We start from the raw sequence: 24202 nt of genomic DNA on the forward strand, positions 1-24202 counted from the left end.
GTCCATCTAAGTTACATCCGTCAGAGGAAGAGAAGGGTATCCAAGGGTCGAGATAAAGTAAGCGAATCCCATAATGATAAGTGGATGCATGTGAGAAGAAGAACAGGAAGAAGTCAATCTATGACTCTAAGAGGTCAACAACATTAGCTGAGGTTGTTTTCATTGAAGGCCTGGGGCGCATTCTCGATTAGCCACTCTATAAAAAGGGCTTTACCCGCCATATCACTGAACTCGGCGCCAGGGTCTCTCGATCTCATTAGTGTCGCTAGGATAAAAATGAGCATCCCGAATGACAGCGAAAAGAAAAAGGACTCAACGACCAAAAACGACGCCGAGGTTTCTGGCAGTCATCAAATTTTTTTCGCAGCATTCCCGGACACTTGAAAGTGGTCAGCAAAATGTGCGGAGAGCGAAGCAGCATGCTCACCGGTGAAGATGCAACATGAGGTGACGAAGAGTGTAGTAATGTTCGTCCGGCAGCTGATTTACCAACTCTAGCAAGGACTTTTGCTTCAATGCCAGATCTTTAATCGCCACCGCGGACACAAACTGATCATGAAGATCAAACGTAAGAAGAGGGACGGGTAGAGATCGAAAATAGGTTTTCAAGACAGACGTAACGCTGCAGATGTCGTTGAAGCGATCTGTGTCGCGGAGATTGAATGAAGAATAATCCCCTCGCTCAAACAGCTGCGTGATCGCCTTTGATTGCCCTGAACCACCAGTCTTGCGGTAAATGCCCTCATAATCCAAAGCTGATGAGAGGTAAGGCTGAGATCAATTCAGTGTGATTCGCATAACATACCAATGGCTTCCACGGCGTCAATGCATTTCTCAACGATGACAGGAATCTGACGGTCCTCATCCTTCGAGTCGGCACGAACTTGCTCAACAAGATCACGTCCGAACATAGACGGGGCTGCAAAGACAATGGAAGTTATCAGCACCAGACGAAGAAAACAACACAAAAAACATACGTATATGCTGGGGTTCCTCCCTGATGTTATGGAGTTGTTGCGTACAAGGAATGTGGACGTTCGCAATGCAGCGAACATGGATAGAAGTTGAACAGACTGAGAGGTGACAATTGAATCATGATTCAGAAGCTTGAAGAGTTAGAAGGGAGCTTACTGGTGCAGCGGAGTTGAGATCCCCACATTTTGTCGCCACAATGATCGCATCGCGTAAAGCGCAAAACACTAAGCTGCTGGAAATTGTGCTCAAGATGAGCCTTTCCTTTGCTGGTTTCCGTTCCAGGGCTTGGAGAAACTACATCTTTGACCTTGGAACCTGGCCATTTCATGAATTTACCTTTAGCTGGGGTGTGCAAATCAACATCCGTCTTCGGAGCTCTGAAGAACCTGGGGTCGATGGTCTCGTCATAAACTGTAGAGGATCCACTTGTTGAAGAGCTAAGAGAGGGCGCTAGGGGTGTTGTTGACTGGAACTGGCCACGAGATTTGTCGAATGAGGCGCGATTTGAATTATCATCATCTTTCAAGGGGCTTTCATGGACCGTATCCATTCGGCGCGTATACACAGCGCTGAGTTGTGCTAATTCTTCATTGCGTGCATTGAGAACCGAAGTTTCTTCCAGGAAGACGTCTCTAACAGCCTTGAGCTCGGCTATCTCTCGGGTTAACGTCTCTCGCTGTTGAGTCAATGGTATGAGATCCTTTTGATATTGATTCCGGATATTATCCAAACGCTTCGTCAATGAACGGCCCAATGCAACAGTTCCTACATCGGGAGAGGCGTTATTGGAGCTGATAATAAAGAGGATGTTAAGATAGAAATTAATGAAAAAGGGTTGCTCACCTTTTAGTTGCGGATAACTCTTCGACTTCTGCCAGAGTCACGTCACGTTCCACTTTCAAACGAGATAGATTTTGCTCTAATCCAGACAAGCTATCATTTAATTCTTTGGATATCTGTTGTCGTACTTCCTGTCGTCGAGAATCTCCTGACAATGCTGTCAGACGGGCAGCCTGTCCTGACAGGAGCACTCTTAATCGCGTGACCTCAGCTTCTGCGTCACGTCTTGCCTTCAGTTCCCTGTCGTATTCTGTTTGTGCAACAGTAAGACCTTCGATATATTGCCGACTGGTTCTCTGTTTCAGGCATTTATGAGTGATACGGCGAGAGAGATGTAAAAACCTGCAAACCTTCATGCCATCAAATCTGGCTTTCATTTGAGCGTGCTCAGCACCTCTCGATTCAAGAGCTTCCACGATAGCTTCCACGAATACACGCTCCAGCTTCAACTGCTGAATCTCGCGACTTTTTGCATCTTCCACGGTCTCTCGTAAGCGCTGAAAGATCATATCGGTGGAACTCTGTCTCGCCATCAAACTTGTTGAAGTTTGTAAAGTTGCACTATCGGTACTGGGCGTGTCCCATTCTGAAGGGGAACTTTCTCTAATGCTGGGTGCCTGAAGAACGTCATCCATGTTATTGGGAGCCGAATCGCGTGGAAAACCGGTGCTGCCATTCGAAGGAGTAAAAGTTGTCGTAGAAGTTAAGGCGGCAGATGGGGGTGGAGTAGATGGAATATTGCTGGTAGGCTTTTTAGTGAGCCTCGCAAGGTTATCCAACGACTTTAAAGGCGGCAAGCCACCAACGGAATTGAGTAGCTCTGAGAAGTCTGCTGTGTTCATTGAAAACCGGATGGGAGGAAGCGCAGGGGCAATGTAAGTTGCGTGTGAGGTGTGTTCAACAGGAGACGACCCCGTTAACTCATCAATATCCAGATAAGACCCGTCAGCATCTGCCTGCGTAAGTCCAACTTGTTCCACAGAGGGGCCAGATGCATCTTTGGGTGGAGGCAGTGGAGGCAGAGTATCGCGACCTGAACCGGAAATTTGTTCACCTTCCGGTTCTGTATCAGTTCCACTCTCAACGCTGTGAGGCACATCGGCTCGATGCGCAGGTGATGGCGAACGGGAGCGCCGCTTGTCGACACCTACGCTGGGCGTATATGACGTATGCCGTTGATAGCGGGATCCATTCAAATCTGAAGGACTGAGGCTTGCAGATATGCGGTCCCCTTGTGGTCCACCAGGGTTGGGCGTACTTGCTTCAAAATGTACATCGGTTGGCGACTTGATTACGATAGTATCGTCGGGGTTTTGATCGTAATCGAATGTGTGGATGGATGGGGACGGCGAGCGAGGATTGTAACCTTCTTCAGTCGAAGTGGAGAGAGACCGCGAACTGTGGATAGAACTGCTGTGGGAGTTGGGACGGTCATGACGGCGTAGATCTATTGATTCCTTCCGTAAGGCTATGTCAAAGGTGTTTAAACGGGGAGATGTTGGTGAATGGGCGATTGTTTGTTGATTGCTGAAAGACTCGGAACGTGGAGAGAGGGTACTTGAAGGGATCGTAGTATCAGGAAATGGAGAAAGTGTGAGACCAGGATTGATCGAACGTCGTTTGTCACGGCGGGAAGTGACAGTGAGCGTGTCAGATGATGACGAGTGAGAGAGTGATCGCTCTGGCGCAAGGTTGGAGTTGCTAGGTGGACTTTGCTTGAAAAGAATGTTCAGGGGCCGAACTCCATCATCGTAGCTGCTTCTGCGTCGAGGATCCACCTCACTTGAAGTCTGCGGGATAGGCAAGGTACTCTGTTTCACGGGATTTCCAACATCCAACTCGGGTCTACTGAACGCACCGCTCTGAATTCGACGGTCAGAATCTGATGGCGCCATCACATTGACAGATACAGGATTAGAGGGCAAGGACGGTGAAGTCAACGACGTGCCCTGTTGCGCCGACGGAGTATGGATACGAGGAGGGTTGACAGGATCAAAGGCATCGCTAACATACGTCGGATTTCTTGGTTTGGAAGGGGTACGCGAGGCATCCGGGTGGCGAGAGGGTGTTGGGAAGGGGCTTGGCGTTTGCAATCCGTTGAATTTGATACGGTCATGGCCGGGCGACGAGCCCTAAGCTAAAAGTGAGACGAGGCGGGGAAAAGAAATACAATCGGCTCACCCCGTTTTCCCTATGATGATTCTTTCCGTCTCGCTCCCGAGATTTTGACGACCCACTTCCTCCATTTGCTTTCTCCCTCTCAGCTTTCTTCTGTGTGTGTTTGCGGATTTTGATCATTCGTTCACTATGACAACTCATGCAATAAATCCCCTGGCTCGTCTTAGCAAATACGAGCTCGTCGATGCGATTCTTGCACACTTTGCATTTGAAGCAATAGGCATGGTAGGAGTCGTCGCCAGCCATAATGGCCTCATCAAGTATGGGGAGATGGCATACGTTACAACAATATGAGCAATTTGCGCAGATTGGCGATCCATCAGAAAGAAGAAGAAGATTTGTATCGGCGGTGACTTGGTTGCGGCATTTAGCACACTTGAAACAATCGACGTGAAAGAAGGATTGTCTGAGAGACTTATGGGGTTAGCTTTCTGATAGTAGTAATGAAAGGGTGGGGGAAAGATATTCTGAATGCTCAAATGGCACAGCCCTGAAGAACCAGAAGTTAAATCAAGTACGAACTCACCCGAAGGCAACAACCAATCCTCCCTGTTCATTTACAGCAGACTTTTTACAACCAGGACACAATCTGTCCTCCAACCCCAAACTGTCGCCATGTCTGTCATGACCGTTTCGCTGGAGGTCCAGATGAGAATGCTCGCGAAGTGGGACATGATCGTGTTGTGAAGCAGCCATAGTCGCGAGCATAGGCAAGTGGGGACGCGTTTTCGGTGGTCGAGATGGCAGAAAATAACTTGAGGGTGGAGCGGTATTGCCTCCACTAAACGTGTGAGTTGCTGCCGCTGAGCGAGGTAATGTGTTGGAAGGCGAACAAGAGCGGGTACAGTGGGTCGTGATGTGAGCAGAGGTCTAGCTGCTAGAGCGTAGCGACCAAGAGCATTGAAATGGGCGTCGTTGAAGGCGTTAGTCGCGTGAATGCCGCCGATGTTGGGGAGCCAGAGAAGGAGGACAGCGTGTCAGCGACGAGAGCAACGATGAGGACAGTTGTCACGCCTGTCACACCCTAGCAGCACGTTACTATCGTTACTCAATGAGTTGTTCACTTTCCGCCGAAAACCTTATTCTTAAAAAGGAGCGATATCATGTGATGCCGGAAACAAGGCGCGGTCGCGAACTCGCGGAAGTTACTAAGTCCTTGGTTTTGCATTTCAGGAGGGAATTGCTCAATGGACAGAATATATAGTAAATGCACCCTAAGTTCTATGATGCCAACTAAAGCAAAGCCGTATATATTGATACTAATACACCTTTTGGGACAGTGGGTAAGTAATCAGTGGCAACTAATAATCGCGCCCACCTGGAGGTGTCGTTTCGCGCCCCGCCATCTGCATCCCGCCCTGAAATCTACCCCGTATGTTTGTCGTTGGTGTGGGACTCGCGCGGATGAGAGTTGCGTCAGGCGCTTGCAGATGAGCGATGATGTGAGGAGCGAAGCTCCGTGTCGTGGGTCGCTTGGATATTCCCCCGCCCTGAAATCCACCCGAGGGATGTTTGTCGTTGGCGTCGGGCTCGTGCGGATGGGGCCATGCCTAAGTGGTGTCATGCTCGTAGGCCGTGGCTTGCTTGTGCTTCACCGTTGGCGGCTTTCATTGTACTGTCGGCGCCGGGCACTTGTCGTTGTTGGGCTCACCTTCGTGCCCTCGCTGGGTGTGCTTTGTGTGGTCGGGGCGGTATTTCCGTTTGTGATACCAACGCCGGAGTGGTCTTGAGTTGCAGGGCTTGCGACATTGGCGGGGGAGTTTGAGAGCTGGTGGCAGAAAGATCATTTGTTTGTTTCGCGTCGTGTTTCCCCAGGTCATGTGACGTTTTACCATTTCGAGCAATAAGGTTTTCGGCGGAATCTCAAAAGTGTACTCAATGGCCCTCATCACAATATCTGGCTACCCATCGTCAGGGAAAACGACAAGAGCGAATCAGATCTTTAATTTCCTGGAAATAAAGCTACAAGACCCAGAATACCAAGGTCCCAATCTCAAAGTCGTTCTCCTTTCTGACGAATCACTGGAAATTCCGCGAGCTGCTTACAATGGTCACTTCTACCGCTCACGACCTTTCTGACAACTAACCGCCTTCGTTGCAGATAGTAAATCAGAGAAGGCTGCCCGTGGTGCTTTGTTTACTGCAATTCAAAGACTCATCGCCCGAGACACACTTCTGATCGTTGATTCCCTCAACTACATAAAGGGTTTTCGATACCAAGTGTATTGTGCGGCGAGGGAAATGAAGCTACGGGTCTGTACGGTGCGTACTTTTATCCCTCCCCGTTTTTGTGGCAATCCGACCTCCGACATTCCTGACAAAGTAGGTCTACGTCGTCGCCACTCCAGACCTGTGTCGTGAATGGAATTCCAAACGAGGGGATGGCCATGCTTACGACCCCGATACGTCAGTCGCTTTCGTTTTGCGTTCGACCGCGTCTTTTCTGACAGTTTTGGAATAGCATTGATAATCTCATCATGAGATACGAAGAGCCGTCTTCTATGGTCCGATGGGACTCTCCCATGCTGACTGTAATGTGGGAGGACACCGACATCCCTGGGCCTCAAATATGGGAGGCGGTCACTTCGGGCAATATCAAGCCTCCAAACTCGGGGACTCTTAACGTGCGTTCATACCTTTCCCATTCTTCCTTTGTAACCCAACTTGTTCGGTGCCGTTCAAGGTGGCGAAAGCTCCTACAGACGCCCTACACGTTCTAGAACAAATCACAGCATCCATGGTTTCTGCCATACTGGCAGAAAGGTCCGTTTCACAATCGGAGACACTGGTGTCACTGACACTCCCTGGATCGATCAAGTTTCAGCTTACTCTTCCATCACGCCATATCACACTATCTGAACTCCAGCGTTGCAAAAGACAGTTCATCACAGTGCACAAAAAAGCAATCACTCTTGGAACAACTGAAAAAGGTGCAGTGGATTGGGAAGAAAACAGCATTGCCCACAAGTTTGCCACATATCTGGAGGAACACCTAAGAGCTTAGAACCTCACAAATCCGTTTATTTCCGATATATGTCTCGTAATCGTCGTAATTCTAACTCTAAGGTGCACTATTGCAGCTAGTAGAATCTATTCGTTATAGTCGTTCTGCTCTCCAGAAAGAGCGATACCTGAAGCAAATATTGAGTGTCACCACCCTAATGGCTAGTTGAATACACACATATTGACTCGGTCAATGGCTTCTGAACCTTGCCTGACTGCGACTGCAGACACTTTGAACCCCGTTTTCTCAAACCTGAAAACAAACTTGAGACTTTGAACGATGCATATAGAAATGTCCGACAGCTTACACTTTGTTATACCAAGGTTCTTTGGAAGCTGAGCGCCAGAAAACGAGGCCACCAGGGGCTACCACGCGATGGAGCTCTCGGACTTCCTCGTCAACATCAACAGAACCGGGGGAGAACCAATCAATATGATCCATTACGAGGGCCCGTGTTAAAGACCATTTCGAAAGACCTCGTAGGACACTGTATCGAAATCAGCATTTTATTCCCCCGTGATTGCTTGCAACAATGCTCACTTGACGATAGCGTCGGTGTGTAGGCGGAATGCGTCCAATGCTTTGCCGTCGTTCTTTTTCAGGGCATCGAACCCAGATGGAGTCAGATAACGTGGGCATGAAGCAGGGGTGTAGTGGCCCAGAAGCGTCTTTATGATATTTGAGACGGCGACAGACGGTGGGGAAGAGAATAAACATACCAGAAGATAAAAGTAGGAACCAGTCTTGAAAAGATATGTCGTTGCAAGAGGATCTAAAGTGTTGGCCACATAGTCATAGAACGTGCCTTCCTCCAAGATCATGTTACGTTGGTTTAGAGGCACGCCAAGGGCATTCCAGCAAAACACGGGGCTCTTGAGTAAGGCAACAACGATAGGGTTGAGTAACACAGGTCTGAGTTTCTCCCGCCAGATTCTAGCCTGGTCCTCAAGAGTATCGCAATCACAAAGCGCCTGGACGTCTTTGGTGACCCCTGCCAATCTGAAGATGATCTTCGCAAGCCGCAATGCCAGTCCGCTGTATCCGTGCATGTAAAACGAGGATGAGAAGGCATCATCGTTCACCCTCCAGAATTGGTAGGCGGAAGACGACAATTGAGGAGAGATTCGGGAATCAAGGAGGGCCCGGAAATTTGAATGACGTCCTTTACCAAACATCGAAAAAAACTCGTCATGTGTCAGGGATTGGATGGCGGCCAGCTTCAATTCTAACAGATGACCTTGACTGGATAGACATGAGTCGTGAAGCGAAGGGAGAAGGAATAAGATCGAACCATGGATTCATGTCAACGCAATGTATCTAAAGACTCATTTTCAAAGAAGTTCGTTTCAACACTTTGCAGATAATGCTCACCCGCTTTGGTCCAGCTTCGATAGCATAGTGTAGAGCATTATCTCCCGCGGATGTGATGACCAGCATCGAATCCTCTGAAGTAAGATCCAGCACTTTCATATCTTCAAAAGGATCCTCCCAGGTGAAAGAATAGATGAACGTCCGGAATTCTTTGTGCACGGGTTGTTCGTAGTAAGGCAGGCGCCATGGCTGTTGCAGGGGATGTGTTTGAGATTGATCAGGTCATAAGGGTGAGAGTGCTTACATTCTTAACTTGGTAATGGAAAGAGCTCAAGGGAGCTGTTATATTGATGACATTCTCTGCCTTGATCATGTCAGACGAAACGTCTGCGATGGAATCACCAATATCAAGCGGGGGAACCGATTCCGCCTCTTTGACTATTTTGAAGGGAACTGGTGAACAATTGCCGATGGTGTTCCCGCCTTCCACCTCAAATGCATGACAGAAACGCGTGACATCACAGGCTCGAGGTCTCCCTAACCAAATGTAATATGGACTTTGGGAAGTCAGCCTCCAAGAGGAAACCATTGAGAATACGACTTACATGCGAACGACAAATGGCAAGAAGAACCGATTCCTTCCGTTATAATTCTTCACCTACAGAAAGACAAATCAGGTTCCGAAAACAGGTTGGATGTTGAAAAAAAGGCTCACCGTCCCAAATTTGTACTCTAGATATGAGCGCCTTGCGGGACCGAGATGTACCTGACAAGGAAGGATTAGATGAGGCGTGGTGAATGTTCACTGAAACCTACATGATCAAAATCAAACCAGATCTGCCAGAACCACCTCGAAATCCAGCCACACTCCCTGCTGATTCCCCCGATTGCCTTTTCATGGGGGGAAGGAAGCCTTCCAGCGGTGTAGAAGTCGACCACTCCAAATAACCCGTCCTGGGGTGAGAGGACGTGTTCAATTCGATCGAGAACAGCGTAGTAGCTTGGGATCTAGAGGTAAATTGCAGCGAGTTCAAGGGAGAAAATGACAAGAAAATACCATTGATAAGGAATAGCTCATCGTTACAAGGCTGACGCTGCCCTTGGGATCGGTGTTCTGCGACCACTCGGGAAGGGTAAACTCGCTGGCATCCTGACACAGAACAATGACGTTGGTCCAACCCTTTTCGGCAAACCGCTTGCGAGCAACGTCCAGCAACGAATCGCAGAGATCCACCAAGTATATGGCATCAAAAGACGAGATGGGAATGTATTTATCCATGAGTTCAATATTGTAGCCTGTGCCACCACCGATGTCGACCCAGACAAGGCGTTTCTTTGGAGAAGAAGAACGCAATTGGCGTAAATGAGCTGCAGAAATGCTCAACATGGTGTTTCGCCCTCGGAGAAGAACGCTTCGGGTAGTATCATAAACCTCGGCTTGTCCCCTGTAAAACTGATTGTGGGATCAGATAAGGATGAAGAAGGGGACGATGAAAACATACCTTGTCCAACCTGGCCTTTTGGTTGTCAGTGCCGAGGGGACGAAAGAAACAGTGCCAGATAAACTTGAGCTGTGGAAGGAACATGCGCCAGAGAATGAAGGTGACTCCAAGAGCGGCGAGCGAGATAGCTAGCATGGTGGTAGGGTTAGGAATGACAAGAACGGGAGCAAACACGCTGAAGGGCGTCAATGAGGAGTTAGTAGAACTTAAGAACATGAGGGAGATTACGCCACCTGTTAAGGTTCACCATCGTTCCCATTGCTGGCTGGGGGGAACGAAATGGCAAGAAGCAAAAGTAGACGATGGTTTTGTAGTCGCCATGCTACAAGCTCAGACGATAGCGAGAACGGGAGAGAACGTGAGCACAAGAAATGCGCACGAGGGATGAATTCGACTTCATGCATACGAACGTGCAGAGAAAGGGGTAGAAGAACTTGAGAATCAATTGAGAATGATAAGCGGTTTCCCGGAACGTGCGATCCGGAAGCTATTGTACAATAAACGTAAACATCACAATAACACCCTGAGTGTTGCTCTCAGCTCGTTGCCGTCATGCCTCTCCCAGCGAATGCAATCCTCCCCATCCTCAGCCATTCACGTCCAGGTGACCCAATACAATCCAGCTCAAAGCGTGCGATGATCGTCAGGATGTCATTAGAGACTCTTGATGCACTTGAATCCTTTCCAAACCAACCACAAATGCACTTTGACTTTGGAAACACCCCAGTCTGTCCTCCATCTTACTCCGCTCATTCCTCATCACTCATTATGTTTTCAGGGAATATACATCGGAGACACGTTCTTTCCAATGAGGCCTCAACAAGAAGAACTGCCACATGACCTATATTTGCGCGCTTCTTCAGCTGCAAAGAAGATGCCTCCTCTCAAGCTTTATGCCAGCGTTGTTGGCAAGTTTATCGTAGAGCGGGAGCTTGGAGACAGTGTCCGAGACAAGGTTCGTGAAAGCACCATCGATGCTGCCAATCAACGCTCTGGTCGCACCACCATCCTCCTTGAAACCCCTCCCGATGTTTCCAATACCAAAAAGCGCAAGGACGCCCCTATGTTTCGGAAACCCGTACGTGCAGCGGATAAGCCAAAGACGATACAACCCTCCACTAATCGACCTTCACCCGCCCCTGTACATGTTCCCAAGGAGGGTTCATCCAAATTACGGAATCATATAATCCATTGGCTAGCGATGGGTGAACGAACAGAGGACCAACTCGTAGGATTGGTTGGTAAACCATCTTTACGTGCTGCAGTCTGCAACATTTTAGCTGAAGTATGTGGCAATGCCCTCTCTGAGTAACCCCACCTTTACCCAGCTCTTGGTTTAGGTAGCAGAGCCCTCTTCCACCCCCAAGAGTAGCCCTGAACATTCTATCAAGCTCTACCGTCTAAAGACGGCATATTGGACAGAAGTGCGACCGTATGAGGCCTCGATGTTAACAGATACAGAAAGGACTAATATGGCCAGGGCTGCAAGGTTCGCCTTCAAGAGTCTTGGTATCCCTGAGAGTGACCCCACTTGGAACCGTGTCCGCTATCGAAGCACGGCATCTAATTTCACCACTAATGTTCCCTCTACCTCATCTTCTGGCTCAGCCACGGCATCCATGAGCGAGAAGCAGAACAAAACAGATGGTCCGAAACGTGGAGCGTCCACTCGCGACGGCAAAGAGAAGAAGGCCAAACCCAAGTTAGACTCCGAGATTATGATGAAAGACGAGAGCCTGAAGGCATCAAAGAGTCAATCGAATGTCAAGGCGGGAGGGTCGACCCACCCAAGTAGTGGAAAATCTTTGATGACGAATGAAGCACTCATAGCTGCTTCGCGGAAGCTTCCTGGGTCTGGCTTCAAATCATCAACGGGGCCTTCCCTTCCCGCCAGCCCCAAACCCTCAAACCCTCGTCCAGCAGTTGGGGGTACTGCCACGAAAACAGCCGTAGAAGCTAAACCAGTAGTTGGCGTATCAGCACAAAAGGTCAAGGCAATTCGTGACGAGGCCATAGCATCCGACACCGATCGGGAAAGACGACGCGAGCGAGGTTTGGAAAGATCGAGGGTGCACCGAAAGGACGTGGAGGAAGGAGAGCATTCAGAGGATAGCATTCCTCTCAAGCGCAAGAAAATTAGCCGCGATCACCAGGAACACGCAGGCGGGGCTCCTCAGAAAAGGCGTAAAACCGAATCAGGCGCACTTCCCGCCGTCAGCAACGTCGACGGGAAGGATGGTCACTCACGTCCTTCTAATTTAGAAAAACCACGACAAAAGGTGACCCAGAAAGAGTCATCTCCGTTACCCCCCTCAATATTAAAAATGCGGAAATACCCATCGCCGTTGGCCCCCAAAGCAGCAATACGCTCACCAGAAAAGGTACCTACGGCATCATCCTCTTCCAAACCTCAAGCTCCAGCATATACCGCCTCCTCGAAGCCGAGCAAGTCAAACACAGGTGCCAAACCCCGTCGACGGTCACCCATCTACACATCCTCTGAAGATGAAGCAACCGAGTCTCGACCAAGCCGCAGTGCTGCGCCTCCGAAGCCATTACCCACGTCGTCATCATCCAATTCACATTGTCACTCATCCTCAGCACATCAAGCTTCATCCACTGCACATTCTCGACCTCGAGCCGTCGCTCCACGACCGCTGCCTACTGATCGTGCCTCTCTCCGGGCGAGGTACAATGCTTCCTATCTCGAATACCTGGGGACGTTTCAGAAGTTGTACGCCCAGAAAGGAAAGATCGATAGCCTGCTCAAAAATAACGAATTAAGCACCGGGTCCATCACAGATTCGGATGGAGATGTTGAGTTGATGGATCAGGAAGAGCTCGCCAGTGTAGCAGCTGAGCACAAGAAGTTGCACGATGAACTCGAGACCATTCAACATATCTTCACTAATCCTCAGAAGGGATTCTCTATCGATTGAAATACCTGGGTGGATGGAATGTGTATATTATTTTTGTTGTCAATCGCGTATTATTATACATAGACTGTCAGCCACTAATCGTGTTACTATTTACTCCATTCTTCTTCGTGACCATTAAATAAATTAGCTTCTTCCCCCATGCCTCCGATTGTAACGTCCCAGAATTTCCCTCATCCAAGCTCGGGAGCCTGTGACGTGAGGCCAACCAAACTCTTCGTAACTCGCCGTCACCGCTCAACAGGATTCAAGGTTAAACTCGTGGAGCCAGACCCGTACTCACAATATGCGCCTTTCATCTCGTCTCCTCGCCCCAGCATGCTTCCAGCCCCCAATGAGCAACGAGCCATCGCTCAGATCGCTAACCTGCCTCGCAGTGACCCTGCTGTCAGCCCTGCCATCGTGGTCCTTATCACCCTCGCGATTCTTAGCGCCACTCTGGGAATAGTTGCAATGACCGTGACGCGAACCAACTGGTATAAAGGACTCCTTCCCAGCTTTGGTCTACTGAGCTTCAGAACACGACCACGATCTGCGCAGCACGTCAAAGAAATGTCGGAAGAGGAATTCGGATGTGTTGATGGGGTGAAAGCCCAATTTGTGTTCCCTGCTGCAGAAGCGTCGGACGAATGGGTCAATGAGGGCTATTCAGACTCTTCAACAATCGCACCAGGGATTCCACTACATTGCAATAGTTCAGAGTTGTCGACACGTGACCAAACCGTCATCGGAGGAGACTTTAGGGACCGCATGGAGGAAGAGGAAGCGGATATTGCGCTCGCGCTGAAAATCGCCCTTCGCGATAGACTCGTAGATGAAACGGAAAACAATCAATTTCCAGAAGTTGAATCTCAACATGAAGTCGAGTACTATCAGGACAACCAGAATCGACGACGTCAAGGGTCCGATGCGTCTGATTCCACGGAGCAAACATCATCGATAGAAGCGATAGATATGATTTCATTTGGGTGCTTCTCAAGGTCGTCGTCGTCGACCTCCTTAAGCCACATACGAAACGACGGAGAAGACCCAGACGAAACCGATGAAGACACGTCAGAGTCGGTGTATGAAGTACAGCTGGCGCGAGCGCTGAGCCTGGAAGTAAAAAGGGGAATCCTTGTGCGTTGTAAAGGGCGGAAGAGACAAGGCGAGGTGACAGGGGAATGCTCCACGGCGATACCGTCGCTAATGATCACAGGGCCAAGCTTGATGAGCCTCGCAACGACGGTGGAATCTAGTTCGAGTTCGATGGACCTGGGCGAGTTTCCCCTTCCGCCAAGATATCTTTATCCCGCTGTATTTAACAAGCTGGTAGCAGAGATGTGTGTAGAAATATATTGACTAGGTCACGTGGTTGCTTTATTGTTTCTTCAACAATATAATGGTAGCCCCAAGTCTAGTGGGCCCTTGCCTGCCCATTCTCCCTTTATTCCATGCATACTTTATTTCACAATGCTCTTCTCGCCGTCGCCTTTCTTCTCGTCTATCTTGTCTACAAACTTGTAATTGCCCCGCATTTTGACCCGTTGCGTTCCATTGCAGGACCAAAGGTTCGCCATTGGTTCGCAAACAATCTCCACGCCGTTCTTGAGTACGCCCAACCCACCTTATTAGTTCTTCTAACCGTCATACACCTTGTAGCCCCTCAATTTCTCCCAAAGTGCATCAAGTTTATATCAAGCGTTACGGTCGATCCATTCGCATACGAGGCCTTGGTCCAGTACGCCCATTCCACTCTTTCTCTGGACCATTTGCTAACTCCAAAACAGTGGGATGAAAGACTCCTCACTCTTGACCCGCTTTCGGTCGCCCACGTTCTCAAAAACTCAACGATATATGAAAAACCATGGCAATCCCGCAAACTAATCACCAGCCTCATTGGTTGTGGAATGCTCGGAGCGGAAGGCCAAGTCCACAAGCGCCACCGCCGTGTTGCCACTCCGGCGTTTTCAATCCAAAACTTGCGCGCACTTGTGCCGCTCGTTTTTCAGAAAGGAACTCAACTCAAGGACAGGTGGATGGAGATGGCCATTCAAGCTGAGGAGTCCTCGCAAAATTCTGAAATCAAAGTAGACGTTTGCCATTGGATCAACAGAGCAACATTTGATGTCATCGGCCTTGCAGGTTGGTTTTAAATATCATCCTCGATGTACCCCTGCACATTCTCACCGATCGAATAGGGTTCGATTATAACTTCAATGCTATACAGGATGAATCTAATGAACTATTCCGGGCGTATAAGGACATGTTTGAAGTGGCTATCTCGCAAGGCCGATTACTGAGGACTATCATTAGCATTTATGCACCTTTCATGAATCAAATATTCGTGAGTGCCTCCTTTACAACCTTTATCAAAGTACTCAGCGATAAACCAGCCAGATGAAACTGTACGTCAAGTTAACCGGTGTCAAGAGGCCATCACTCGCGTTGCAGGACATTTGATTCAAGAGAAGAAGCGAAAAATTGAGGAGGGTGTCAAGTCCGGAATTGAATACGCAGGGAAAGATTTGCTGAGTTTACTAAGTATGTACCAAACCAATGACCACACTCACTGTAACTTCATATTTATCTGGGCAGTAAAAGCGAATATGGCAAAAGACCTTCCCCCAGATCACCGCATATCAGATGAAGACATGCTTAACAATATTAATACCTTCATGTTCGCCGGCTCTGATACCTCCTCTCTCACTCTCACCTGGACTCTTCTGCTGCTCGCTCAACATCCTGCAGCCCAAGACCGCCTGCGTGCCGAACTTTTAAATATTGCTCCCATCTCAAATTTCTCTGATCTGACCGAAGAAGAGGTTCAATCGGTCTACGCAAAGGTTTCCGACTCACCATATCTCGATAACGTTATTAGGGAATCTATCCGCGTAATACCGGCTTTACACTCTTCTATCAGAGTTGCAACTCAGGACGACGAAATCCCAACAATGTATCCAGTACATAGCCACGACGGTAATGTCATCGAAGACCGAAGAACTGTGTCCATATCAAAGGGTAGTTTTGTTCATGTAGCCGTTGAGGGATTCAATTTAGACCAAGAGTTTTGGGGTGAAGATGCATGGGAGTTCAAGTGAATACCTTGACTTGTTTCTTGATCTTTTCTAACCACTCCAATAGTCCAGACAGGTGGGATAACCTACCAGAGGGCGCACTCGGCCTTCCTGGGCTGTACAACCACACCCTTACTTTTTCCGCTGGACCTCGGGTACGTATATCCATGGCCTTAATCACTGGTTGTAGTTCACATTAAAGGCCTTTAGTCGTGTATCGGCATGCGGTTTTCCATGATTGAAATGAAGACGTTCCTCTATATTCTCCTTACTCAATTTGTTTTCAAACCATCCAGCGAAAAGATCATTAAAGCTAACGTGTACGTCTGATGATTCCACTCTTCCATATCAAACTAATACATTTTCAGTGTGTTGACGCGTCCTTACATTTCTGGAAAGTTCAAGGATGGTAGTCAATGTCCATTGCTCATCTCGCGGTACATTAAACAATAGTAGCCGGCTTTTCTCAGCGAGGCTGTAAGAACATCCTTGTAGCATACATAGTCATGTTCGATTTGTATGAGTGACGTCACTCACCCCAAATATACTTAAAAGCCCGGATCCATCCATTCCACAAAAAAGTATTTTGAGACCTTGAAACATTCCATGGTATGGGCTTCCTTCCGTTCGTTTCACCATCTCAGAACGTTATTCAGGGCTCTGTCTTCTCAGCCATTGGGGGCGGAATTACCGCCCTCATAGGTGCTATAGCTGCACTTTTAACTGTTATTGTCAGTGGAATTACCATGGTGCGTCTTTGCCAAAGTATTGCCCAATTGTCATTTACGAGCTCTTGCGAAAGGTTATTGTATCTATTTTCAACTGCGGCGGTAAAATCATCTGCTGCCGGTTCGGCTCACGTCAAAAGCCTCGTAGTACTAACAGGACAATATACTGAACGGTTTCAAATACAGACCGATTCGCGAGGAGTCTCATTGCAGGGACTGCTCGGAGTGTCGTCAGGAGACTGTTGAGAAAGTTGAACTTCAGTGAACTTCCGGTCCTCTTCCCTCTGGTATTTGCCAAAACCCAATGTCATAGCCAAACTCCTTCATTTCTTCTATGATGATGTCGAAACGGGCATCGTTATTCAACCGGCACTTCTCTGCCAGCGCTTTGTAGACTTTCCAAGGGGGTAGATGTCCTGCAGCCTTCATCTCTTCAAGATAGAAGAAGGCATCTTCGTAGGTCTCCGGCGCGAGGCAAAGGTATATTATCTTCTCGTATGTGTTCTGATTTGGTTTTAAATTCGCTTCTTTCAGGTCCACGAGAAGCGAATCCGCAACCTGGCGATGCTGGGTTTTAATACATCCATCAAGGAGTGTGTTGAAAATCGATATATCGGGGACAGCATTGTAGTCTGGGAGACTTCTGTAGGTCCCCAAAGCACGTTGGAGATCTCCAAGATGAACCGCCGCTTGAATCAGAACCTTCAAAGCGGCAAGATCAACTGATTTCTTCTCCTCGTATATCTCATCAATGATTAGACATGCAATGTCGACAGATTCAGCGTTAATTTTGACTGCGTCCAAAATCGTAGCGGATGTGCTGTCAATAGGATTGACTTCGTGGGATCGCATCATGCCCAGAGCAAGAAACGCTTCCTTGATTTGTTTATTGCGGGTAAAGGCTTCAACGAGCGACGCGAAGTGGTGTTCTTTCCAGGGAATTTCCTGGACTTTCAGGGTTCTAAGGACGTCGGTTGCAAGGTTCGGCCGACCACGCCGGGCGGCTGTATGAAGAATCGATACGCAAAGCCCTTCGTCAGGGAGTACATTCATGTGATGAACGACCTTCCAACATTCAGAGACGCCCTGGACCTGTGAGGAGAGGGTGAGAGGAGTGAGTTGAACACAGGGGGGTACATGAACTTACATACATGCACTCGGCCGATGAAGTTAAGCATGCCATCCACACACTAGGACCAACACGTTGAGGAGATATGTTCTCGAACCAATTTACAAGATCGATAGCTAGTCTAGGTTGGTTACATTGTGCCGCCAGAGTAATAACGTGTTCAGCGGCGGTGAGTTCAGGAACGAGGCCATGGGATTGCATGGTAAAGAGGTATTGCAGAGCCATTTCCAAATTTTCGTCGTTGACAAAACGACGGATGATATGAGTGCACGTTGCAGCGTTCGGGGGAACCCCAGTTTGGTCCATTTTATCTAGGACATTCCACATATATGCAGAACTTCTTTGACGCTGCGCCTGAGAACCAAAGATGAGCAATTTCAAAATATGAAGAAACAATATCATACGTATATTAGATGATTAAATGTAGTGGTCGTCGGCCTCACACCCACGAGGAACATGTCGTCTAGAATGGCCCACGCTTGGAGCCAATTACCATCGCGAGAGACGGCACTCATAAGAGCGTTATATGTCGAAATATCCGGTTTCAGATGGTTTTCCTTCATCTGCGCAGCGATAACGAGACACTCGGCCAGGCGGCGGGCCTCAGATGCTGCCATAATTTGCATGTTATACCTGGCACGATTGGCGTGACCGAGAGAAGCGTCTAAGCGACGGGGAATAGACGCTGCGGCTCCAAGCGACGTAGCCACAACATAGGAGCGTTTTTGAAGGGAAGGGGGAAGAGCAATGATTTTTCGTCGTACAAGAGGAAACATATATTATTATAGTCGTGAGGAAGAGGCTTGATCGGAATGTATTGCCAGTCACATGATCACAGGTATTACATAACAAGTCGCGTTCCACTCTTGTTCAAGTTGCCTGCCGCTCTCTCATTTCTCCAACGCGCGTTCTGCCCTAAATGGTAACTTTTCACGCAGCCGCGTTGTGTATTATACTAAATTATTTCTTTAGTTCTACTCGGAGACCATTCTTTCGCGGCGGGGGCCTTTGGGCAAGGTATGGCTCGCCGCTCACATGGAACGTAAACTCTCCAAGACCCAAACATTGCAAACAGACATAGAACAATCTGTTGGTGTGTACGAGTCTTTTGGAAATATTTCTCGCGCTTCATATCTCCAAACTTGACAGATGCGATTATGGGTCAGGAGATTGAAGTAATGGCTCTGCGTCTCAGTGGCCAGCTTCTCCTCGGTGTTGTTCGCATTTACAGTCGGAAAGCCAAGTACCTGCTGGATGACTGCAATGAGGCCTTATTGAAGATCAAGATGGTACGAACTACCCTGCTTATCTTGCGCAATTAACGTAGCAGCATTCAGGCATTCCGTCCAGGCATGGTTGATATGACGGAGGACCAGCTTGTTGTGAATAAGACGTCCATTACGTTACAAGGTCTCGGTCTTGATCTTGATCTTCTTCTCCCTGACGTGAACTGGTAACAATCTACATACTTGAGCATCAACACTTCTCTCACGTATTCAAAGGGAAATGGATTTCGAAGACAGACCAATCCACCCACAGGGTCACCACCAGGCTCACGTGGATGACATTACACTGCGAACCGTAGATGACTTCCAACGGTTTGATCTGGGGGATCCTTTCACCGTTGGGCCCTCGGACGGAATTGGTTCGCAAGACTTCGTTGATGTGGACCTTGGAATTGATTGGGATAGCGAGGTTCGAATTGGCGGGGAGAAAGACCACGACGGAACGAGCGTGGATGACAGCGTTGGAGTTGGACGTGACGCGGCCGGTCGCAGGAATTCCATTGATTCACATATCTTGGGTATACAGGACATGGATGTCGATGTCGATCTCCTCTCTAACAGGAGCAAGAGCAGAGCCCTTTCTGAGCATCCCTTTAGGACTGACATGGATTTCGAGTTCCCTGACATGGGTGGTGTTGACTTGGAAGATTTAGGAGTAGGCTTTGGTGAACCAGGTATCAACGACCTCTCCAAATTGCCTGGTCAGAATAAGTCATTGTCTCGTGCTTGTGCGTTTTGTTCCGCAATTTATATGTCTTGTTTCTAACAGATGGACAGCATCGCCGCTCACAGACTTGCCCGACACACCACGTCAAGATGTCGACCTGGCTGCTATCGTACCTCCCACTTTAGACCTTGGAAAGGTGAAGAGGAAAGTCAAGGGAAAAAAACAAATCATCGATTCTGTCACTGAATTGGACGACACTCTGGGCGGGAAGGTTGGACGTGGAAAAGGGACAGTATTCGGTCCGCCGACTAAGAAGGACGTCACCGATATTGTGACCGACCAACGCTTCCTCCCAAAATCGTCTCTTCTTCTGCGGCTCCTTGAAATTCGTGATGATCCCCTTGCTTATTTCATGCCAACCGCTGTTACACCAAATGGGACATTTTTCTGCGCTGCTCCGCCAGGATTAGCTCCAGACCTGGCAAACCTTTTCATGCGTCCCGCTCACACTTCGTCCATGAAACGTCGGGCCGGATCTCCCAAGAAAACTCCCTCCAAACGTCCTCGACTAAACCCAAACAACGAAACGGAGGACGAAATTGAACATGGGCGTAGAGCCGATAGTCTTGCCCCAAGCATAGCCATTGGGAGTGACATCCATAGACAAGGCAGCCTCGGCCCGTACGGCGATCTTGAGTTTGCTGAGCAACCCAGCGCCGTCGATGATTACCAGCTCCATGTCCCTGACTTCGATGCCTCAGGTGAAAGAAGAGATCAGTCAGCAGGGTTGAGCGATCTAAGTCGCCTTTCCACCCCGGGAGTCGATGAAGCCTTCCCCAATGACGGTGATGACCGGCTTGTCGACAGTGCATGCCCTCTATCAATATTTGATGTTCGACAATCAACACAAACTCAGGAAGTAGACAAAGACGACCAGGAAGGGAAAGGTTATAGCAAGAACACTGTAAAAGCGTTGGGGCTTCTCAGGAGGGAGCTTGAGCATGCCGTTGGTGAGACTATGGGGGACACAAAATTGAGCTTCAACAGAATTTCGGATAAGGTGCGTCTTCCCCGCTTCACTAGATTAGCTTATTTTGGACCATTTTTCATAGGCATCTCGTCGTGCTGCTGCCTCCTTTTTTTTCGAATTGCTCGTTATAGGCACTCGGGACTGCGTGACGCTCGCTCAGGCAGGCTCATTTGAAAATATTGAGGTTAGCGCAAAGCCGAAGCTTTGGGACCAACAACGTCACGACGTTCCCCTCACATTGTGAATGTTGAACAATAGCGGAATAATCTACCTCCATCTCATTCCCTCTCTTGATTTATTGATTATCGTTGTGTACATTTTTTATGGTTGACCTCCAACGCAATTTTCAGTTTTCCTATCTTGTTGCGACCACACCACGGGATTCATGTACTTCTATCGTGGCCAGATTTCTAAATGTAATCACAGTGCTGGTAACTAGTATGTTCTAATACAAATCTAAAACACAGCAAAAAAAAATAATCGAATCCATGCCTTCACCCCGAAGATTGTGTTTTTTTGGCGAATTGTCGACTCCAGTTTTTAACACCATTACTTGCCCTGGCGATAAACCTTTTGACCCTTTCTTTTCTGAGGGCAACAGGGGCAGTCGCTCGTTCAGGCGTTATGTCAATGAATGACTTTGGTGTTGGAAGTGCACCCTCCTTGTACCCTTGCGTTGTAACGCTAAGAGATGGGCGATACGAGAACGGGGCTGCCAGTGGCTGAGGTCTGGAAGCCTGACACTTGAAAAGAGCAGCATCTGAAAAACCTAAGCCGGCAAGGGGAACAGATTGGTGCTGACGATGAGATAGCTTCTGGGTCGCTCCGTTGATTGTCGAAGAGGGATACGGAGTCTTCGGGAGAGACCTTTCAGCTTCTGCGCCGTTCAATGTTCCACGTCGGTTGGCGCCAGGCGGTGGCCTCGCGAGAGCTGTACCACACTTGGCTTCCTTATTGGATGCTGATGTAGGTGTATGGTCCCAATGCGGAGGAGGAATGAATCTCAGTGACTTTATTTTCGGCAGAGGTCTATGGGCAATGATAGTTGTGAGTTCGCTGTCCTTCGATTGTTCTCTCATGCTTGCGACCTTGCGAATGGTCTGGGGCGGTCGACTTCGGGGATCACTGTTATCCGATACTTGAGTGTTTTCATCCTGTGAATTCGTCAATGGTCGGTTAACTGGAGAAATGGATGTTCGCGTCGCCAGCGGTGGCGTGACACGGTGCAATGTTGACCAGCGCAGTAGCTCTGCTCCCGCCGAAATGACCGTGCCAGCGATTGTGCTGTTTCCTACCTCGTCTGAAATGCCCTGAATTGAACTCTCCGAAACAAAGCTATTCATTTCCAAGCCGACCAACGCCTCGCCAACCATTTCTAGATCCAAATCTTTGTGGTCTGGATTGTGAATTTGTCCTTCTGCCATCTCCTCAAAATCCACGATGAATGCGTACTTCAAGTCAGAAGTTGATGGCGAGAAACATGGCTGAGAGTTACGCTGAACTGATGAGGTCAATCGTATATTTGCACTCTGCTGAATAGGATGTTTTTCAACAGCTTTGGTTCTTTGACCCGTTAGCCACGGCGAACTTTTCATCCGCCTTAGAACTGGGCTTCTTATGGGCGGCGGTTGGGGGAACTCTAGAGAAAAATCTTCGTAGAGCGACAAAGAACTGTCAGTTTCGGGGTCTTGCGATGAGGGTGTTGACCCAGTACTTGAGACATTAGAGTCACCACGGTGTGTGGAAGAGCTTCGTGGCAGATATGGTGGGGGCACGGGAGGTAGGGGTGATGGTTGCACGTCGTATCTTCCAAGACCGAAGTCGGTTGCGTAACGGCGTGATTGGAGTACTTCTGGGATGGGTTTTCTGGTCTCCACTATCTCGCCACGTTCCTGTGGCGAATAAACAGAGCGTCGGCGAGATTTTGGTTGGGACATAGGTAGATCGCAGTTTCTGTTCTCTCCGTCGAAGCTAGTGACGCTTTCTGCATGGCGAGAAAGAGAAAGTCGTTGCGACGTCGGGCACAGGCCACTGGTTCACGAGACGTCGTCATGAGAGGTTGGGTTGATAAGACTGTAAAACAAACCGTGGAATACCCAAAGTCTCTGGGGAGCTATGGTATATCATAACGTCACCGTTCGGACCTGGAAACACACGAAGTAAACGCCGATTACACTTCTGTGAGGGAGACAGCTCTTGAGGTTTCGTGCGCTGAAGATCGCCTAGTGAACGAGTCCCCAAATGTGACAAAGAGTGAGGCAAGTCTGAGGAATGTCCTCGGTGCATGGCCATAACAAAGGTGGCACAAGATTCGGTGGATGAGCACATTGCAATACAGACCCCACATACCTCGATCGATCAGAAACCCATGAATTCAACTCGCTCTTAGCTACACGTTCAGAGCGCTTAAGGACCATTATCTTTTCATATGTGCCTCAAAAGATACAGGGTAAAACAGGAAATTCAATGCTCATAATCACCTAATAAGCCTTTTTACCAAGAAGCTGGAGATGAGCACTGTGTTCGTCGTAGGGCAGTTTCGACACGGGGATTTCCCTCCATAAATCGGGTGTCAAGAAGGCGTAGGTTTTGGTGATCTATTTTCATGTCAGGTTAAAGTTTAAAGAAATTAAATAACCGTGGACGTACGGCAGCGAAAGTGGCTTTCAAGAAGTTGCCCATCGTGGCCGTTGAACCCTTGGATTGTGTGTAGACATCCTCCACTCCAGCAAGTTGAAGAAGACGTTTTGAGGCGGGGGCAGCGACGATACCCGTTCCACGGGGTGCGGGGATCAGGCGGCACATGACAGAGCCGACTTTTCCGCTGACCTTCGAAGGCACAGTGTGGGGTTCACCAAGAGCCGCACCCCAATATCCTCGCCGCACGGGAATGACAGATAGCTTTGCGAGAATTATAGCACCACGGATTGCCGTCGCAACTTCCTTGGCACATTTAACCCCAAGCCCAACATGACCTTCAAAGTCCCCAATCGCTACGAAAGCTTTGAAACGGGTTCGCTGTCCGGCACGAGTTTGCTTTTGAACAGGCATGATTTTCATGACTTCGTCTTTCAGCTTGGGGAGGAAGAAGTCGATAATTTGGTATTCTTTGACGGGCAGGGAGAAAAGGTAAATTTCTTCCATCGATTTGATTTTGCCATCTTTCACCAGACGACCAAGCTTCGTGACGGGGACCCTAATAGTGTGGTTGGTGCGCAGTTCGGTGAGGTGGTGAAAAGATGCTCACCATTCTTTGTCTTCATCTTTGCGACCTCCGCGACGGGGCCCTCTGCGACCCCTGCCTCTGTCACCCCGTCCACGACCAAATCCACCTCGTCCTCGTGCAGCGTCAGCCATAATTGTTATCGTCGGAAGTGTACTGAGAGGAAAGCCAAGTTAGCGGAACGTCATCGAAGATAGATAATCCCCATCCAGCGAAATAAAGAACAAAGATGAAATGACCGTACATGAGACAAGCCGCGTAGTTGCTCAAGAATAGTTCTGGGGTCGTTCAAAAGGAAGAAAGTGCTACTTACAGTGTTGAGATCGCTGTCTTCGGC

The 24202-nt window shown here is 48.7% G+C and overlaps 10 protein-coding genes across 10 annotated transcripts; 5 read left to right on the plus strand and 5 right to left on the minus strand.

The window, feature by feature from the left end:
- Positions 1-143: 143 nt before the first annotated feature.
- Positions 144-2324, minus strand: LACBIDRAFT_247097 (uncharacterized protein; the record flags this gene model as incomplete). Its single annotated transcript, XM_001877668.1, has 8 exons — positions 144-265; positions 318-379; positions 428-755; positions 806-919; positions 978-1073; positions 1132-1766; positions 1819-2111; positions 2166-2324. 8 exons carry the CDS (start codon positions 2322-2324, stop codon positions 144-146), a joined length of 1809 nt encoding a protein of 602 aa, XP_001877703.1.
- Positions 2325-5871: 3547 nt separating this feature from the next.
- LACBIDRAFT_313597 (uncharacterized protein) lies at positions 5872-6997 on the plus strand (the record flags this gene model as incomplete). The annotated part of the gene is made up of 5 exons (XM_001877294.1): positions 5872-6043; positions 6095-6255; positions 6320-6399; positions 6455-6617; positions 6677-6997. 5 exons carry the CDS (start codon positions 5872-5874, stop codon positions 6995-6997), a joined length of 897 nt encoding a protein of 298 aa, XP_001877329.1.
- Positions 6998-7090: 93 nt separating this feature from the next.
- Positions 7091-10069, minus strand: LACBIDRAFT_313598 (uncharacterized protein; the record flags this gene model as incomplete). Its single annotated transcript, XM_001877669.1, has 14 exons — positions 7091-7124; positions 7175-7249; positions 7305-7484; positions 7538-7665; positions 7717-8239; positions 8289-8314; positions 8369-8557; positions 8613-8865; positions 8914-8966; positions 9024-9074; positions 9125-9316; positions 9366-9761; positions 9811-9985; positions 10044-10069. 14 exons carry the CDS (start codon positions 10067-10069, stop codon positions 7091-7093), a joined length of 2301 nt encoding a protein of 766 aa, XP_001877704.1.
- Positions 10070-10684: 615 nt separating this feature from the next.
- On the plus strand, positions 10685-12887 carry LACBIDRAFT_293041 (uncharacterized protein; the record flags this gene model as incomplete). The annotated part of the gene is made up of 2 exons (XM_001877295.1): positions 10685-11095; positions 11151-12887. 2 exons carry the CDS (start codon positions 10685-10687, stop codon positions 12747-12749), a joined length of 2010 nt encoding a protein of 669 aa, XP_001877330.1. The 3' UTR covers positions 12750-12887.
- Positions 12888-14087, plus strand: LACBIDRAFT_313600 (uncharacterized protein; the record flags this gene model as incomplete). Its single annotated transcript, XM_001877296.1, has 1 exon — positions 12888-14087. The coding sequence occupies one exon, from the start codon at positions 12888-12890 to the stop codon at positions 14085-14087; it is 1200 nt and encodes a 399-aa protein (XP_001877331.1).
- A 92-nt stretch (positions 14088-14179) lies between these two features.
- On the plus strand, positions 14180-16132 carry LACBIDRAFT_232337 (uncharacterized protein; the record flags this gene model as incomplete). The annotated part of the gene is made up of 6 exons (XM_001877297.1): positions 14180-14870; positions 14927-15076; positions 15144-15269; positions 15324-15822; positions 15870-15957; positions 16013-16132. The coding sequence occupies 6 exons, from the start codon at positions 14180-14182 to the stop codon at positions 16130-16132; spliced, it is 1674 nt and encodes a 557-aa protein (XP_001877332.1).
- Positions 16133-16599: 467 nt separating this feature from the next.
- Positions 16600-18435, minus strand: LACBIDRAFT_293043 (uncharacterized protein; the record flags this gene model as incomplete). Its single annotated transcript, XM_001877670.1, has 3 exons — positions 16600-17622; positions 17678-18013; positions 18109-18435. The coding sequence occupies 3 exons, from the start codon at positions 18433-18435 to the stop codon at positions 16789-16791; spliced, it is 1497 nt and encodes a 498-aa protein (XP_001877705.1). The 3' UTR covers positions 16600-16788.
- A 143-nt stretch (positions 18436-18578) lies between these two features.
- Positions 18579-20886, plus strand: LACBIDRAFT_313603 (uncharacterized protein; the record flags this gene model as incomplete). Its single annotated transcript, XM_001877298.1, has 7 exons — positions 18579-18581; positions 18632-18752; positions 18809-18948; positions 18997-19112; positions 19162-19673; positions 19723-20672; positions 20725-20886. The coding sequence occupies 7 exons, from the start codon at positions 18579-18581 to the stop codon at positions 20884-20886; spliced, it is 2004 nt and encodes a 667-aa protein (XP_001877333.1).
- A 250-nt stretch (positions 20887-21136) lies between these two features.
- Positions 21137-22786, minus strand: LACBIDRAFT_324016 (uncharacterized protein; the record flags this gene model as incomplete). The annotated part of the gene is made up of 2 exons (XM_001877671.1): positions 21137-22673; positions 22729-22786. Coding segments are annotated over 2 exons (1593 nt in total), but the record flags the coding sequence as incomplete, so codon positions are not given.
- A 251-nt stretch (positions 22787-23037) lies between these two features.
- Positions 23038-24200, minus strand: LACBIDRAFT_192550 (40S ribosomal protein S2). The gene is made up of 4 exons (XM_001877672.1): positions 24179-24200; positions 23890-24021; positions 23292-23838; positions 23038-23239 (listed from the first exon to the last, which is right to left on the minus strand). The coding sequence occupies exons 2-4, from the start codon at positions 23997-23999 to the stop codon at positions 23123-23125; spliced, it is 774 nt and encodes a 257-aa protein (XP_001877707.1). The 5' UTR covers positions 24000-24021; positions 24179-24200; the 3' UTR covers positions 23038-23122.
- Between the last annotated feature and the right edge of the window lie 2 nt (positions 24201-24202).

The sequence above is a fragment of the Laccaria bicolor genome, genomic scaffold (genome assembly GCF_000143565.1).
Source record: "Laccaria bicolor S238N-H82 LACBIscaffold_5 genomic scaffold, whole genome shotgun sequence".
Classification (NCBI taxonomy): domain Eukaryota; kingdom Fungi; phylum Basidiomycota; class Agaricomycetes; order Agaricales; family Hydnangiaceae; genus Laccaria; species Laccaria bicolor.